Source organism: Urtica dioica, chromosome 7, assembly GCF_054948205.1.
Source record: "Urtica dioica subsp. dioica isolate 48M chromosome 7, U.dioica_male_clone48M_v1_H2, whole genome shotgun sequence".
Taxonomy (NCBI): Eukaryota; Viridiplantae; Streptophyta; class Magnoliopsida; order Rosales; family Urticaceae; genus Urtica; species Urtica dioica.
Window position 1 is genome coordinate 12,982,600 of NC_142762.1, and position 17,357 is coordinate 12,999,956.

The 17,357-nt window shown below is 45.4% G+C and overlaps 1 protein-coding gene across 1 annotated transcript; it reads right to left on the reverse strand.

Annotated features, from left to right (window-relative positions):
- Positions 1–7,275: 7,275 nt before the first annotated feature.
- On the reverse strand, positions 7,276–8,288 carry LOC149390249 (uncharacterized). The gene is made up of 2 exons (XM_089621208.1): positions 7,616–8,288; positions 7,276–7,304 (listed from the first exon to the last, which is right to left on the reverse strand). Exons 1-2 carry the CDS (start codon positions 8,271–8,273, stop codon positions 7,276–7,278), a joined length of 687 nt encoding a protein of 228 aa, XP_089477334.1. The 5' UTR covers positions 8,274–8,288.
- Between the last annotated feature and the right edge of the window lie 9,069 nt (positions 8,289–17,357).

The window sequence follows — 17,357 nt, forward strand, 5'->3', positions numbered from 1 at the left end:
TATGGACTAAAAGACTATGGTTTTATCATAAAGCTTCAGACAAGGAAGATTGAATGAACGTTTCAACTTTATTAATGAATGAATAGGCAATTACAAGCAAGAGTCTTCATGAGACTTTATTACATCAAATGTTCAAAATAAAGACTACAACTCTTCTTGTGGGCACCATTGACAACATCGCTATGGTCGTCCTCCTTGTCTTCCGCGGTCTTACTCCCTTCGTCGCCCTCATTGGTTGGGGGCGCGCTTGTGAACTCGGCGATGAAGTCGGCGAGGGCCTGACCCTTAATGGCGGTTCTCGGTTGGAACTCGACCCCGTATTCGCCCAGCTCTTGGGACCATATCGCCATTCGAGAAGAGGTCCCTTTTTGAAGGGCCTTCTCGATGGGATGCCCCGAGCGGACCACGATGGGGTGCGCCTGGAAGTAGGGCCGGAGCTTTCTCGCGCTCATGACGAGGGCGAGGGACAGTCTCTCGATCTCGGGGTATCGGGTTTCGGCGTCGAGGAGCGCCTTGCTAACGTAGTAGACTGGCCATTGCACCTTGTCTTCTTCGCGTATGAGGACCGCGCTCACGGCCCTATCGGAAACCGCGAGGTAGAGGTACAGGGTTTCGCCGTTCTTTGGCTTCGCGAGGAACGGGGGGGAGGTGAAATAGGCTTTCATATCGCGGAATGCTTCCTCGCACTCCTCCGTCCACACGAACCCATCGGTCTTCTTCAGTGCCTTGAAGAACGGTTGGCACCTGTCAGTGGCTTTGGAAACAAATCGCGTCAGGGCGGCGATCCTTCCCGTCAAGCTTTGAACTTCTTTGACCTTTTGTGGCGACCTCATCTCTAAGATCGCCCTAATCTTCTCAGGATTGGCCTCGATCCCGCGGCGGCTCACCATGTAGCCCAGAAACTTTCCAGACTCGACCCCGAAAGCGCACTTGTTGGGGTTAAGCTTCATCTTGTAACGCCGCAGAATCGTGAACATTTCCCTAAGGTCTCGGACGTGGTCGCGGGCTTTGAGGCTTTTGACAAGCATGTCATCCACGTAGACCTCCATAGTTTTGCCAATCTGATTGGCGAACATGCGGTTCACCAACCTTTGATACGTTGCTCCCGCGTTTTTGAGGCCAAAGGGCATGACCTTGTAACAGTAAAGTCCGCGGTTCGTAACAAAGGTGGTTTTAATTTGATCCGGCTCGTGCATGCGGATCTGGTTGTAGCCTGAGTAGGCGTCCATGAAGCTTAGCAGTTCGTGGCCCGCAGTGGCGTCCACGAGCTGCTCGATCCTCGGGAGAGGGAAGCTGTCTTTCGGGCAGGCTTTGTTGAGATCTTTGTAGTCGATACAGATCCGCCACTTCCCGTTTGGCTTCTTGACCATTACCACATTGGACACCCACTTGGGGTGCTCCGCCTCCCTGATGAAGTTGGCGGCGAGAAGTTTGTCAACTTCTTCACCAATGGCTTGGTACCTCTCCCCACTGAACGCCCGTCGCGGTTGAACGCGCTCGGGCACTCTCTTGTCGTCGTTGAGACGATGAACCATGATCTCGGGGTCGATCCCCAGCATGTCGGCGTGTGTCCACGCAAAGACATCTTTGTGTTCTCGGAGGAAAGCGGCGAGCTCGATTCGGGTCTCAGACGGGAGTTGGGCGCCTATCTTGACCACTTGGTCAGGTTTGGCGTCGTCCAACACGACGGGAACGAGGTCGTCCGGTGTCTCCACCTTCCGACGCTCGACTTCGTCCCTTTGGTCTAGCTCTCCGAAGGTGCCTCCTTCCTCTAACTTGCACGGGAATTTGTCTCCGAGTTGGAAGACGGTGCTCACCACCTTCGCTTTCCCTTTTCCATCCACGCCCTGGATGTAGCACATCCTCACCATGGATTGGTCTCCCAACATCACGGCGATCCCTTTATCGGTCGGGAACTTCATCATCAGGTGGTACGTGGATGTTATGGCCTTCAACCGATTGAGAGTCGGGCGGCCGACGATGATGTTGTAAGCCGAGGGCTGATCCACCACCAGGAACGACACGATGTGGGTAACCTCGAGCCCCCCCGGCGTACCGAAGGTAACCGGGAGGTCGATAGTTCCCTCCGTCATAACCCTCTCCCCGGAGAAGCCGAAGAGTGGGGTTGAGATCGGGGTCGGTCTTACCCCGGATAGTTTCATCCTGTCCAACGCCGATTTGAAGATTATGTCGGCGGAGCTCCCATTGTCGATCAGGATTCTCCGGATGAGGTTGTTGGCGACCGGGGCGGAGACGACTATCGCGTCGTTGTGTGGATGGAGAACTCGCGTTGCTTCCTGTCCGGTGAAGAACATGGACTCGAAGGGGGCCGGAGGAGGGACCTCGTACGTATGGTTGATGTAGTGCGCTATTTTCCCTTGGGAAACTTCGCGCACGTACTTCTTCCTTTGTGTAGCCGAATCCCCGAACTCCGGGCCACCCAAGATTGCACCCACGACGTGAAGTTGCGAGCTCTCCGGCTCTTCGTTTGTCGCGCGGTCTGTGACAGTCACCGTCGCCGGACCTTTCTTCCCTTGCCGCGGGCGACCTCCGTGCGCCGCGGCCGTCCCGATAGTTCTTAGGACATACTCTTTCAGCTTCCCATCTTGAATCAGGGCCTCAATCTGACGCTTAAGTTGATAGCATTCGGATGTCAGGTGCCCGTGATCTTGATGGTAATCACAGTACTTGCTTTGATCCCTCTTGGCGGGATCCTTCGTGAGCGGGGTCGGGCTCCCCAACTTGTCACGGTGCAGAGCTAGGATTTGCTCCGGCGGAGTGTTCAGAGGAGTGAATGGCGAGAACCTCCGGAAGCTGTCGACATGCGGTGGCTTCGGCCCGGGGAGGGAACGGCCGTTAGGGGCCTGGCTTCCCTTATTCCTCCTCTTTCGGGGGTCGGGACGATCTTCATCTCGATCGTCGCGACGGCGACTCCCCTGTCCTCCTGCCCTTCGGCCATCTCGGCCATCGAGATAGTCCTCGACTCCCATGTATGTGCGGGCTCTTGTCATCAGCTCCGCCATGTCACGCGGGACTTGGCCAACAATAGACTTGAGGAAGTCGCTCGTGCGCACTCCCTCGGTGATCGCCGTGATGGCGTCCCTGTCGTCGAACCCTTCGACCTTGTGAGACTCCTCGGTGAAGCGAGCGAGGTATTGTCTCAGCGTCTCGTCTCTTCCTTGTCGGATAGAGAGGAGGTGGGTCTTCGGCTTCTTTTGCGCCACGAGGGTGGCGAATCGGGCGAGGAAAGCCTCTCGCAAGGCCCGGAAAGACGGGATGCTTCCCGGCCTCAAGCTTCGGAACCACTCAAACCCCGAGCCTGTGAGGGTCAGGCTGAAGGCTTGGCAGAGGGTGGCGTCCGCCTGCCCTTGCATAGTCATCCACGTCTCATAGTGTTGGATGTGGAAGTGGGGGTCCGTACGTCCATCGTAGGGAGGAATGGACGGTAGCTTGAAGTTCCCCACGCATGGTTGCGCGAGGATTTGTGCGGCGAAGGGAGAGTATGATTCCTCGATCCCTCCGTACGGCCTTTGCCTCCCCGACTCCCTCATTTCGATGATTTGATTCTGGAGGCTTTGAATCATCGTGACCATGTCGAGCCCATTAGCGGGGCCGATCGTCGGGGCCACGGGAGTCACCGGTTGGCGTTCGTTGGACGCTTGGTCCACGACATTGGCCTGTGGCCGGCCGAGAGTTGCGGCGGGGAGCGCGTCCCTTCGAGAGTTTAGCCTTTGGCGGAGATCCTCCGCTCGGGAGTTTCTCTGCGCCGTCAAGCGCTCTCTAAGGTCCGCACTCGGTGCGGGGCGAGGTGAGGTCGCCCTTGGTCGGGCCGTCCGGCGGGCGCTTCGGCTGTCGGCCCCATCATCTACCAGAGTCGCTCTCTCCTCGGCGAGGGGCCGTGTCCGGCCACCTCTTGAAACCGAGGGGGCGAGTCCCCGGGAATGTGACCGTGCCTGCTGCCGCACTATGTGCGACGGTCCGGCCAAAGCGTCGTTGGGCCTCTCGGGCCGCGAAGGGGCGAGGCTAGGCGTTGCCTCGTTGGTCCTCGACTCCCCCACATATTCGGAGTCGGAGTAGTCTTTGGCGGACCTATCCTCAACGTCATAGCCGAGGAGGTCGGCTATGAGCGAACCATCGACGCCGGGGCGGTCAAGGAGCTCCGCAAGCCGCCGGGCCGTGTCCTCTCGGAGCGCGGCCTCGGGGTCAACCATCGGGTCTTGGGGCTGGCTCTCGCTATCGCGAGGTTGCCCTTCAAGACGATGTGCGAGGTGCCGAAGACCGTACCTCGAGCCAGTCGCTCGGGTACCCGCGGAGGTAGTGGGAATGTGACTCATCTCTCGAGAGTCGTGAGAACAAAAGGAGAAAACTGGTAGAGGGAATGCGTCGTCAAGGTCGAGAGATCCCCTCCTTCTAGCGCCAAAATGTTGTCGCTGTTTTTCGGACAACGATTTAGGAACCGGAAATGGTTAGACCCAAGGCCGGACCAAGTGGTCTCACTCCGGCTCGAGCGTATCGGACTTGATATCTCAAGTCGTCCCTTAGCTGTCTATAATGTCTATCTCGTCCAAGCACCTGAAACACAAGCGAAAAGGTGTGAACTACAAAGGGGAAACAGAGGGGTTGCCTCTGTTTACCTCTCCGACGCTCAACATTAGTAGGATTGAGGTGGTTGATAGAGGTTTAGTGTTTAGGGGTCGAGAGTTGAGAGAAACGAGCGAGTTGTGAGTTCGGCAGCGTTTCAGTACTCAAATTCGGATTACCTGGGTCGAGGGAGAGACCCTCTTATTTATAGGCGGCCAAGAGGTGTTTGAGGAACCCCTTGGCCGAGGGCCGGTCTTGGAAGGCCGGCCTTGGAGCGCCGGCCGAGGAGGGCCGGCCTTGGAGCGCCGGCCGAGGAGGGCCGGTCCTGGAGCGCCGGCCGAGGAGGGCCGGCCTTGGAGCACCGGCCGAGGAGGGCCGGTCCTGGAGCGCCGGCCGAGGAGGGCCGGCCTTGGAGCGCCGGCCGAGGAGGGCCGACCTGGAGCGCCGGCCGAGGAGGGCCGGCCTTGGAGCGCCGGCCGAGGAGGGCCGGCCTTGGAGCGCCGGCCGAGGAGGGCCGGCCTGGAGCGCCGGCCGAGGATGGCCGGCCTTGGAGCGCCGGCCGAGGAGGGCCGGCCTTGGAACACCGGCCGAGGAGGGCCGGTCTTGGAGCACCGGCCGAGGAGGGCCGGCCTTGGAGCGCCGGCCACGGCGAGTGCCGGCCCCGGACGAGCGCCGGGCTCAGGACGGCCGCCAGCGTGGCCGTCGTCGATCTACCGGACCGAGACGGACCGGTAACAGTGGAGTCAGTTGACATTAAGCTAAACTTGGAAAAGGTTTGTGAACTTTTGAGTCCAAGTATTTAGAAGCTTTGTTCATTTGGATCCATGAGGTCACTGTCACAAATCACATCGAGTAGGGATAGTTAAACTAGAAGCTAAGTCAAAACAAGAACAAGACAAGTTTTACAAAAATTATCGAAAGGGTAATTTTGTCTCTTTCGCACTACTACACAACGAGTCATTTACGGCGCTCAAAAAGTGATGCTATAGGAGATTTGCGTCACTTTTTGTGTGCCGTTATATCGGCCGACGCTCTTGCTCTACAGCGGTACTTATTTAGAAGCGACGCTCCACGTGGATCCACGTTGGATTTAGCGCTGTAATGGGTAACGCGTCGCTTGTTGAAAAGTGATGGTATAGAGCTCTGCGTCACTTGATTTTAAAGTGATGTTATAGAGTTTTTTTAGGTCTGCGTCACTTGATTTTAAAGTGATGTTATAGAGTTTTTTTAGGTGATGGCGTACCCGTTTCCCTGAAGGAAGAGTAACCAACTCCCAAGTACCATTGTCATCTAAGGCATTCATTTCCTCTTTCATTGCTTTCTGCCAACCTGGATGATCTAATGCCTCACGAACAGTTTTAGGAATGGTGATAGAGTCGAGGGATGAAACAAAGGCATATGAGGAAGATGACAAAAGATTATATGAGATAGATGAAGAGATGGGGTAAGTACACTATCGTTTACCTTTGCGTAATGCAATGGGAAGATCTTCGATTGGAGGTGGATCTGATGACGAAGGACCCGGTGTAGGACATGTCTCTGGAGGATCAATGAGCGTGTGTGGTACCGGGTGGATACGACGAGTGTAGATCTTGATCGGAGGAGGAGGAGGTTCAACGCTAGGAGCAGGTTCAATGGTGCTTGTGGAGTCAGGTGCTATGGTGTCTGTGGAGTCAGGTGCTATGGTGTCTGTGGAGTCAGGTGCTATGGTGTCTGTGGAGTCGAGTGCTAAAGGAGGTGGTACCTGTGAGGGAGATGGAACGTCTGGTGAAGTAATGGAATAGACTAAAAGATCATCGTCCTCGGGAGGTGGCAAGGTTGATTTCTCAGATGTGAAGTATGGTAAGTGTTCCAGAAAGGTGACATCGATAGACACAAGATACCTTTGAAGACTAGGACAGTAACATCGATACCCTTTTTGAAGACCAGAGTATCCCAAAAACACACATTTTAAGGATTTTGGATCTAACTTCGTAAGACCTGGACGAACATCCCGAACAAAACATATACTACCGAAGATTTTTGGATTAACGGGAAACAAAGGCTTTTGAAGGAATAATGTTTTGTAAGGAATCGCACCTTGAAGAACAGATGATGGCATACGGTTGATAAGAAAACACGCAGTAGAGATGGCATCCGCCCAGAAACACTTTGGAACACCTGTTTGAAATAGCAAAGCTCGTGCAGTTTCAAGAAGGTGTCGATTTTTGTGTTCAGCAACTCCATTTTGGGACGGAGTATCAACACATGATGTTTCATGAAGCATGCCATGTTGGGTCATGTCATTTTGAAATTGACTAGACATGTACTCTTTGGCATTATCACTACAGAAGGTGCGAATAGAGATATTGAATTGTACGGATCTCAGCACAAAAAGAGCAAAATAATGAGAATAATTCAGAACGCGTTTTCATTAAAAATAACCAAGTTACACGAGAAAAATCATCCACAAAGGTGACAAAGTATCGAAAACTTGGTTTGGACGTAATAGGACATGGACCCCAAACATCTGAATGAACTAATTCAAACGGAGCGCTATATCGCTTATTGATCCTAGGGCTAGAACTAAGGCGATGATGTTTGGCAAACTGACACGACTCACAATCTAAAGTCGAAATTGAGCGAAATTGAGGACAAAGAAGCTTGAGAAGAGGAAGGGAAGGGTGACCTAAATGAAAATGTTCTTCATGTTCTTTACCAATAGTCCGTTTCGTCATGAGATCCTGAAAAACACACGAGTTTGGGAAAAATGAGATTGAGCAATTTAACGTTTTTGTGAGTTGGCTAACAGACAAGAGATTAAATGATAGGTTGGGTAAGTGCAAGACTTGCGATAGCGTCAAAGAAGAAGTAGGTGTGATAGTGCCAGAACCAATAACATTGGAAGGGGATCCATCGGCTAAGGTAACCGTGGAAGCGGAAGCATGAGGTGTAAGGGTGGAGAAAAGTTTTGAATTACTTGTCATATGATCTGTGGCACCATAATCAATGACCCATTTGGAGGATGAGGAAAGAAGACACGCACTCGGATTACCTGATTCGGCAATGGCAGCGACAGAGGGTTTTGAAGTCCTTAGTGATTCTTGATACTCGAAAAATTTGGCATACTCATCAGCAGGGACACGAACCAAATTGTTGTCGGAGGATGCATCATGAGCAGATGGGTTCTTTTGATTCTTGTACTGAAGCTTTCGGCACTCTTGGATCGTATGACCTGGTTTCTTGCAGTAGTTACAAGTGACTGCGGCGGTGTCTGTTGGACGAGACTCTGAATTCCTTGGGGCTCCAGGTTTGTAATAAGCGGGGCGGCTTGAGCTATGTGTGTTTTGGGATAGTAAAGCTCCATTGACAGGATTAGACGGGGCTCCCTCCGTGCGAAGAACGCGGCTGAACACCTCTTGGAGAGAGGAAATGTCGGAACCAGAGATTATCTGAGATCTTGCAGTGTCAAAGGTTGAAGGCAGTCCCGCAAGAAAACTCATAATGGCCATTTGCTCACGCTGTTGCTGCTGAACTTTCACGTCGGCACTGAAGGGCAGCAACATGTTGAGCTCTTCATAGATCTTCTTGAACTCCATAAAATAGGTGGTGAGAGATTGGTCCTGTTTTTCAGCCCTGTAGAAGGTTTTGCATACATCGAACATACGAGAGAGATTCCCTATTCCAGAATAAAGGAAATCCAAATAGTCCATTAATTCTTTGACGAACTCGCAGTGATTAACAAGACCAATTACCTCACTACCAATGGAGTTTACGGATTTGGAGGAAAAGGCGAGCATCTTCCTGAAGCCATGCCTGCTTTGACTCGTCACTTTGAGCTGTATCGGTTAGATGATCATCTTTGTTGATACTTCGAAGGAATAACCGGATGGTTTTGCTCAAATCGAGGTAATTAGAACCACTCAACTTGTGGTCGGTGATCTTCGAGAGGATGGGCATGATCTCCGGTACACCAACAGCCTTTTTCTCAGCCATGTCGTTTTGGAAAGAGTGAGCAGCTAGACGGAACGTCGAAGAGATAAACCTGAGATTTTTTTTTGCGGCAGCGGCGGTGCGTGGAGGTGCGTGGGTCGGCGGGATAAACAGGTTTTGGCACAAAATTGATCGGAATTGAGTTTCTGAATGGTCTGGGTAAGTGGTGAGTGTAAGGGATCGATGGATTTAGATGATAATGATGAAAAGATTTCGGAGGCTTAGAAGATTTTCTGAAGAAAAAAAAATATTTGAAACCCTAATCTGGTGGTTTAGGGCAGATTAATCTCGAACCCAGGTAATGGGATGTTTGATTTCGAATTTTTGGGAATTTTTGGATGGCTCTGATACCATGTAATCAGAGAGGTTTTGGAGAGAAAAGGTTGTATATTTCTCATTCATGTAATGGGTATTTATACAAGTTAGACAAGAAATGTAAAGGAAAGAAATGAATTACAATAAATACATAATATTCTATTCTAATAACTACCCAATATTACGTTCACATTCTATAATAACTACCCAATATTATATTCACATTCTAACACTTGTCAAAAGAAAATTTTTAAAATTTCGCCGCTTACCTGAAGCGTTAAACTTTTTTCCTAATCCCTAGATCAATTCCAATAAATGGTATCAGAGCTATGGTCAAAGATATGCATGTACATGTAATTAAAATTATGAGCTTGAAAATCGTTTTCGAAAGCTTACTAATTTTGTGACAAGTTAGAATTGTTTTCTTAGATTTTTTTTAATTTATTGCTCTTGCCTTTAAATTAAAAATCATGTTCATTTTCTATGAGTTTGGGTTGTTATTTAAACACATTAGAATCAGTTCTAAATTTTTTTAATTTTTTATATTGAAAAACGTGTTTTTAAGTTTGAGAAAATTTCGAGTAAATTTTGTGACTAGTTTTCTTGTCTTACTAGTTTCTTTTATTTGCTTGAATCGTTTTATGCTTGTTGTTATTACCATATTAATAAAACACAAATAAAAGCCTTAACAACTTCATAAAACGTTCCATTACACTCGATTCTTTTTACGCCCTAAAAGACCGAACTTTAATTATTTCTGTTTTCTTCGAGCTGGAGTAAAACCTGCAGTACAAGTGGCATAACTCGCTGCTCAAAATTTGAAATTTAATGACTCTTAAATAAAATTAAAGGTCTGTCTGTCCTCTTTCCAATGTCACCAGTTTTGGGTCAAAAGGACATCGGGGCCGCCGGTTATGGTGATTTTACTCCGAGGTGTGCGGCTGTTCCGAAAGTCTAGGTTTTTAGAAATCCGGATTTTCAGCCCCACTACCATGAGTTATAGAACTCTAATGAGAAAATTTTCTGGAGAAAAAATGTTTTTTTATAAGATTATAAACATAATGTGAAAGATTAAAATATTTTGATTTTTGAAAGTTTAATTGAAATTGAATTTTAACAAAACGAGTTTGAATTTTGAAAAACCGTTTTCGTTTTCAAACTTGAAAATATTTTGTCATCCAAATCAAATAAGTTTTCAAAACTATATCTATATCACATATGTTCAAAATCTATATGCTCTTGAAAATTTGAGTGGGAGGTCTCTTCGTAGACAAGCCGAAAAATAAAAAGATGTGTAATCTCAAACTTTCAAGTGATCAAGTGAGTTGAAGTTCACACTTCCCTCATGCACTTTCCCCGAATAGAAGATAGGAAAAGATCCGAGTATGTACCTTGTGCCTTTATGCACTAACACTGCTCTGAACATGAACCTCTAGGATTCTTTTCTAGTTGTCCGCTCTATCGCTCTATAACTAGGAAATCCGTTTTCGAACTTATAAGAGTCGATGTACCAACTCCAAAAACTAAGTGGGAAGGTTATACTAGTTTTGAGGTGCTATAAGAGTCGAGAGGACAAAGACGCCCTGGCGGCCTGGCTCCGATCCGATGAGATTGTGAGGTGCTATATCTTAGCATCAATGAACAATGTGTTGCAACAACAACATCGTGACATCGAGACTGCTGCCAACATGCTCTACAATCACCTTGAGATGTTTGGAGGGCAAAGGCGTCAAGCAAGCCAAAAAGCAGTCCGACAGTTTATGAACTGTCGCATGAAGGCTGGGACTCCTATCAGGGACCATATGATGTTGATCATTAGTACCTAAATAAGATGGAAATCCTAGGATCTAAGATTAACGAGGAGACCAAAATAGATATGATCTTGGAAACTCTCCCCGAATCTTTTGATACCTTCAAGTGGAACTACTCCATGAACAAGCTAGAGTACACTATTACCAAGCTTATGAAGGAGCTTCACACTGCTGAAGGTCTCACTAAGAGAAAGAGGAATCAAGGAGAGGTACATGCTACTGAGCACAAAGCCTTCGCCTCTGGATCTAACAACAGACCTTAAAAGGCCGATAAGAAGAGTTGTCCTGCCTATCTCAAAGCAAAGGAACATAGTATTGTACGAATTACCAAAGCATGCTTAGTAGCTGATAATGTATCAACGTGGATTCTTGACTCCACTGCTACTAACCATATTTGTTGTTCCTTAACTGGTTTCAAGAAAACCAAAAGCTTAGAGGAAGGCGACTTCTGTTTCAAATGGGATGATGGGAGCCTCGTGTCTACAAAGGTTGTGGGATCTGTGACACTGTCGTTTGAAGATCGCACTTTAAACTTGAATAATGTTTATTTTGTTCCTACCTTTGGGAAGAAATTAATATCCGTTGCTCGCCTTCTTGAGCAAGATTATTGTTTAAAGTTCAATAAGAATGGAATTCGTATTTCGTTTCCAGATAATTCTTTTGCCACTGATGCATGTATGAAGAATGCTCCTTTCTACATCTATCCCACTCAACCTTCTCTTGACACCGAAATAGATAATGATCTAGTTAGGGAGCTAAAGTGGATCAAACTATCAGAATCCTCCGATCTATAAAATCAACATATCTCTGGACGGTCCGCTCCAAGCCTCTGCAATAGGTTCACTACCTACTTGTGAATCTTGCATAGAAGGAAAAATGACCAAGTGACCTTTCTTTGATAAGGGTCGAAGAGCCACTGAGCTGCTGGAACTAGTACATTCTGATGTATGTGGTCCGCTCAACCAACAGGCACGTGGTGGATACGAATACTTCGTTACATTCACTGACGATTACTCAAGATACGGTTTTTTCTATTTGCTCAAACACAAATCCGAGACCTTTAACGTATTTAAGGTCTTCAGGGCTTTAGTGGAAAAGCAAACTGGCAAAGTGATCAAAACCCTTCGATCCGATCGAGGTGGTGAGTATATGTCTGGAGAGTTCGATGACTGTCTTAAAGAAGAAGGTGTCGCTTCTCAGCTTACCGCACCTGGCACACCTCAACAAAACGGAGTGTCGGAGAGAAGAAACCGAACTCTTATGGAGATGGTTAGATCAATGATGAGTTACTCATCACTCCCTCTTTCCTTTTGGGGATATGCCCTCGAAACAGCCGCTTACATTTTGAACCACGTTTTGTCCAAAACGGTTCTTAGTACTCCTTATGAACGATGGACTGGCCGTAAAGTAAATCTTGGCCGCATCAAAATTTGTGGTTGCCCCGCGCACGTGCTGAGGTAAAAGACTAGCAAGTTGGATAGTAGTTCAGAATTATGTATGTTCGTTGGATATCCAAAGAAAACCAAAGGTTTCACATTCTATAGTCCCGAGGACGATAAGACTTTTGTTAGCACAAATGCTCGTTTCCTTGAGGAGGACTTTATGAAAGATGTGAAACCTAGAAGCAAAATTGTGCTTGAAGAAATGTTGGGTGAGGAAGCTTCTACGTCATTTGTAAGAACTGTTCTTGCCCCAATTGAAACACAATCTAACTCATTAGAATCTCGTCAAGTAGTACTTCGACATAGTGGGAGGGCTACTCAAAAGCCTGACAATTACATGTCCTATGGAGACTCCCTCGTAGCCGTCTCTGACATGGATGAACCTGTTACATATAGCTAAGCGATGGCTCTATCATTGATAGAAATTTGACCTTTGCTGTTTTAGTTTGTGTAGCTGCGAACAGGCGAGCTCGGAGACTAGCTTTTGCTTCTCGAAACCCCGAGAGGATTGCGGAGATTCGCTCCAGGGTTGTTGACCGTAAGAGAAGACCGTGTCGAGGCTGCTGGCCCGGTTGAGCAAGAGCCCCGTGCCTCGTTGAAGAGGGCTTTGACCTCAGCGCCTTCCGACGAGCGCTCTGAGCCCAAGAGGGAGAACTCGGCGGTGGAGCTGGAGGCGATGGAGTCCCGAGGCGACTGTTTTCGACATCTTGAGGAGTCCTCCTTGTCTTGGTGGAAAGGTGTGGTGTCGAAGAGCGACATCGCCTTCTTCCAAGCAGGGGTTACTGACGCACAAAGGGTCAGTATGTTGTCAATGGTGCCCACAAGAAGAGTTGTAGTCTTTATTTTGTACATTTGATGTAATAAAGTCTCACGAAGACTCTTGCTTGTAATTGCTTATTCATTAATAAAAAGTTGAAACGTTCATTCATTCTTCCTTGTTTGTTTGAAGCTTTATGATAAAACAGTAGTCTTTAGTCCATAAACAAACTTAACAACTTACGAAGAGACAAATGTAGATTTGCATGAACAAACTCTTCGTAGTTTGCTTAAAACGATATATTCGCAATCTAAGGGTCAAAGGACTATTGACCTCAGTATGATTGTTAGGAGAATCTATGATGTCTGGTTATGAGGCATTGAGAGTTGGAGACTCTATAGTTCTTCTAGGTATCTTCCGAAGGTACTGAATTGACCAGTGCACTTCTAGAGAGAAGATAAGAACAAACCATTTAACCTCTTATGTCTCGAAGTCACTACGTATGAATTGCATCGTGCTTACCTTAATCCTGAAATGAGACATGCCATTTCACACCTTACGTATTCTCATTTGAGAAAGTCAGAGTTCGGACTCACTATGTGATTCCGAACAAGGCCTATTGGTAAAATAATAAGTTGTGAGAATGTCATGAGTAACTTTGTGAAGTTCTTATAGATATGAAATTCATGTACAAGATTGCTGAAATGCAATGTATATCACCTCGTGCTTTGTTCCTTCGAATGTGAATAAATGAACTGGCCAGTGTCCAAATTGAGTCCTGACTCTTTTGGATGAAACAATGTGACTTGTTAGCTCCTCGTCAATACATTGTTTCTAACTTATTCACAAGCGACAAAAGGAGTTGAGGAAATAACAGCTAGAAGGGTAAAATGGTAATTCCGTAAATCCCGACTAGCTGATGATATTCATGAAGGGTAAACATAGATAATATTCAATGGATCCGCTCATCATAATTTGGTTGAATTCTTGAGTAGAAAATAAATTCATTTGAACCGAGAGATTTTCAGTGTCAACTCTTTAGTGGAGTCAGTTGGCATTAAGCTAAACTTGGAAAAGGTTTGTGAACTTTTGAGTCCAAGTGTTTAGCTCAAGCTTTGTTCATTTGGATCCATGAGGTCACTGTCACGAATCACATCGAGTAGGAATAGTTAAACTGGAAGCTAAGTCAAAACAAGAACGAAAATTGTCAAAAGGGCATTTTTGTCTTTTGAGACATAGGATGAAATGAATGTCAATAAATTTTTTTACAAGGTCATTTGATGACTTAATGTTACTCAGCCAAATTAGATTAATTGGGCCATGTGGATTAATTTCATTTCATAAGAATTTTATTGAAAATTCTTAATGGGCCTTTTTCATGTTGTCATGAACAAATGAAGGAGCTTCTAGAAGCCCCTTCTAGATTGAAATAGGCGCCCAAATACCCAAGAGAAAGAGAGAATATTTTGTGCATAAATGTCTCAAGATACTTGCCAAAAGAAAAAGAGGAAACAAATTTCCTCTATGAGGAAACAAGTATTTCGGCCAAGACAAGTCAAAGGGGAAGCAAGAATAAAAGAGGAAACAAATCCAAGGTGTCATGAAGGCACATGTTGGCCGTGTGACTTGGATAGAAATGGGAAATAAAGGGTTGCTTATGATAGCTTGGAAAATAAGAGGAAACTACTTCTTTCCAAGGCCAACCCTTCTCCTATAAATAGGACTCTCATTCCCCTCATTTCATTCATTCCACATAAGTTAGAGATTGAGAGCTTCTCTCTCTAGACCTTGTGGTGGCCGATCCTCTCTCTCTCTCTATTCAATTTCGTTTTATTGTTTTGGCACCTAGGTTCTCATTTGACCTAGTGTTTAGCTCTGCGACTTCAAGACTTGTTCTTAAGTCGTAGTGTTTAAAAGTGCCCACTCACTAATTCCTTTTCTCTCGAGTGATTTAGTGATAGAAACTTTCGTGGTTGCTCGAGTTGCCGAGGAAGGAAGAGAGACGTGCTGCGAGGGGAGACGAACGTTGCAACCTTTTTCCAAAACCTTCTCAACGTTCAAGCGTCTAAAAAGCTTAGTAAACTTCTATGCTCATAATTTGTTTTTATTTACATGTACTTGCTCTTTGTCTAAGTTTGTAAAAACTGTTTTACTTGTAAAAGAAATTTTTTAAAATTTCGCCGCTTACCGAAGCGTTAAACTTTTTCTTAAACCCTAGATCAATTCCAACAAATGGTATCAGAGCTATGGTCAAAGATATGCATGTACATGTATTTAAAAATATGAGCTTGAAAATCGTTTTCGAAAGTTTACTAATTTTGTGACAAGTTATAATTGTTTTCTTAGATTTTTTTTAATTTATTGCTCTTGCCTTTAAATTAAATATCATGTTGATTTTCTCTGAGTTTGGGATGTTTTTAAAAAACATTAGAATCAGTTCTAAAAGATTTTAATTTTTTATATTGAAAAACGTGTTTTAAAGGTTTGAGAATTTTCGAGTAAAATTTTGTGACTAGTTTTGTTTGTCTTACTAGTTTCTTATTTTTACTTGAATCACTTTATTCTTGTTGTTATTTCTTTTATACCATGTTATTACCTTGCTAATAAAACACAAATAAAAGCTTTAACAACCTCCTAAAATGTTCCGTTACACTCGATTCTTTTTCGCACCTAAAAAGACCGAACTTTAATTAGTTCTTTTTCTTTGAGCTGGAGTAAAACCCGCAGTAAAAGTGGCATAACTCTCTACTCAGATATCAAAATTTAATGATTCTTGAATAAAATTATAGCTCTGTTTTTCCTCTTTCCAATGCCACCGGTTTTGGGTCAAAAGGACATCGGAGCCGCCGGTTATGGCGATTTTACTCCGAGGTGCGCAGCTGTGGTGAAACTCCAGTTCTTTAGAAATCCGGATTTTCAAACCCCACTACCATGAGTTATAGAACTCTAATGAGAAAATTTTCTTGAGCAAACTGATTTTCATATGATTATAAACATGATGTGTAAGATTAAAATGTTTTGATTTTTGATAGTTTAAATTGAAATTGTATTTTACAAAACTAGTTTGAATCTTGAAAAACCGTTTTCGTTTTCAAACTTGAAAATATTTTGTCATCCAAATCAAATAAGTTTTCAAAATGTTTTCAAAACTATATCTATATCACATATGTTCAAAATCTATATGCTCTTGAAAATTTGAGTGGGAGGTTTCCTTGTAGACAAGCCGAAAAATAAAAAGATGTGTAATCTCAAAATTTCAAGTGTTCGAGTGAGTTGAAGTTCACACTTCCCTCATGCACTTTCCCGAAATAGAAAATAGAAAAAGATCCGAGTATGTCCCTTGTGCCTTTATGCACTAACACTGCTCTGAACATGAAAATCTAGGATTCTCTTCTAGTTGTCCGCTCTGTCGCTCTCTAACTAGGAAATCCATTTCCGAACTTATAAGAGTCGATGTACCAACTCCAAAAACTAAGTGGGAGGGTTATATTCGTTGTTTGTAACCCACGATCCCCAACACTAATGAAAGAAGCATTTAACGTGGGACTAAGAGCCGCTCTTGCGACCCTCTCTTAAATGGGAGTACTCCAAGGCGTTTTGCTTCGATCATTGCTCAATGAGCTACGTCCGAGAGTGATACAATGATGACAAGGCCTCCCCTTGGGGGATTGTTTTTCAAAGTTGACCTTTTACACTAAGTGGTTGGTTGCACACTTAGGCTCAATCCCTAGTAATCCTCCCTTGAGGCTCTGCGAAATGATGTGAGTGATCAAACCAATTTAAAAGGTGGCTAGTCAAAATTGGTGTGTTGGCATCTTGGCTAAGCATTAATGATGTGTCATTTACTTATAAATGGAGATTTTTTTTGGCCTTCTCTTGAGGGAGTAAATTATCGTTTGGTTTATAACACCTTTGGATTTTATCAAGTCTTAAATAAAACTTAAATCCTAAACCAAAGACTAATCATAAACTTGTTTCAACTTAATTAAGCAACATGTCTCTCAAACATCTCTCAATCATCCTTTCCTCGAACAAACGCGAAAACAAAAAAACTACATTAATTGGAAACATAACCTCGACATAATACCTACCTTTAACAAGCACAAATGGGTACTCACCACCCCGTGTCCTCTTCTGACGAATGATGATTCGACTCAAGAGGACAAAGACGCCTTGGAGGCCTGGCTCTGCTCTGATGAGATTGTGAGGTGCTATATCTTAGCATCAATGAACAATGTGTTGCAACAACAACATCGAGACATCGAGACTGCCGCTGACATGCTCAACAATCTCCATGAGATGTTTGGAGGGCAAAGGCGTCAAGCAAGGCAAGAAGCAGTGCGACAGTTTATGAACTGTCATATGAAGGCTAGGACTCCTGTTGCAGACTTTATGATATTGATCATTAGTTTTCTGAATAAAATGGAAATCCTAGGATCTAAGATTGATGGGAAGAGTGTCATAGATATGATCGTAGAA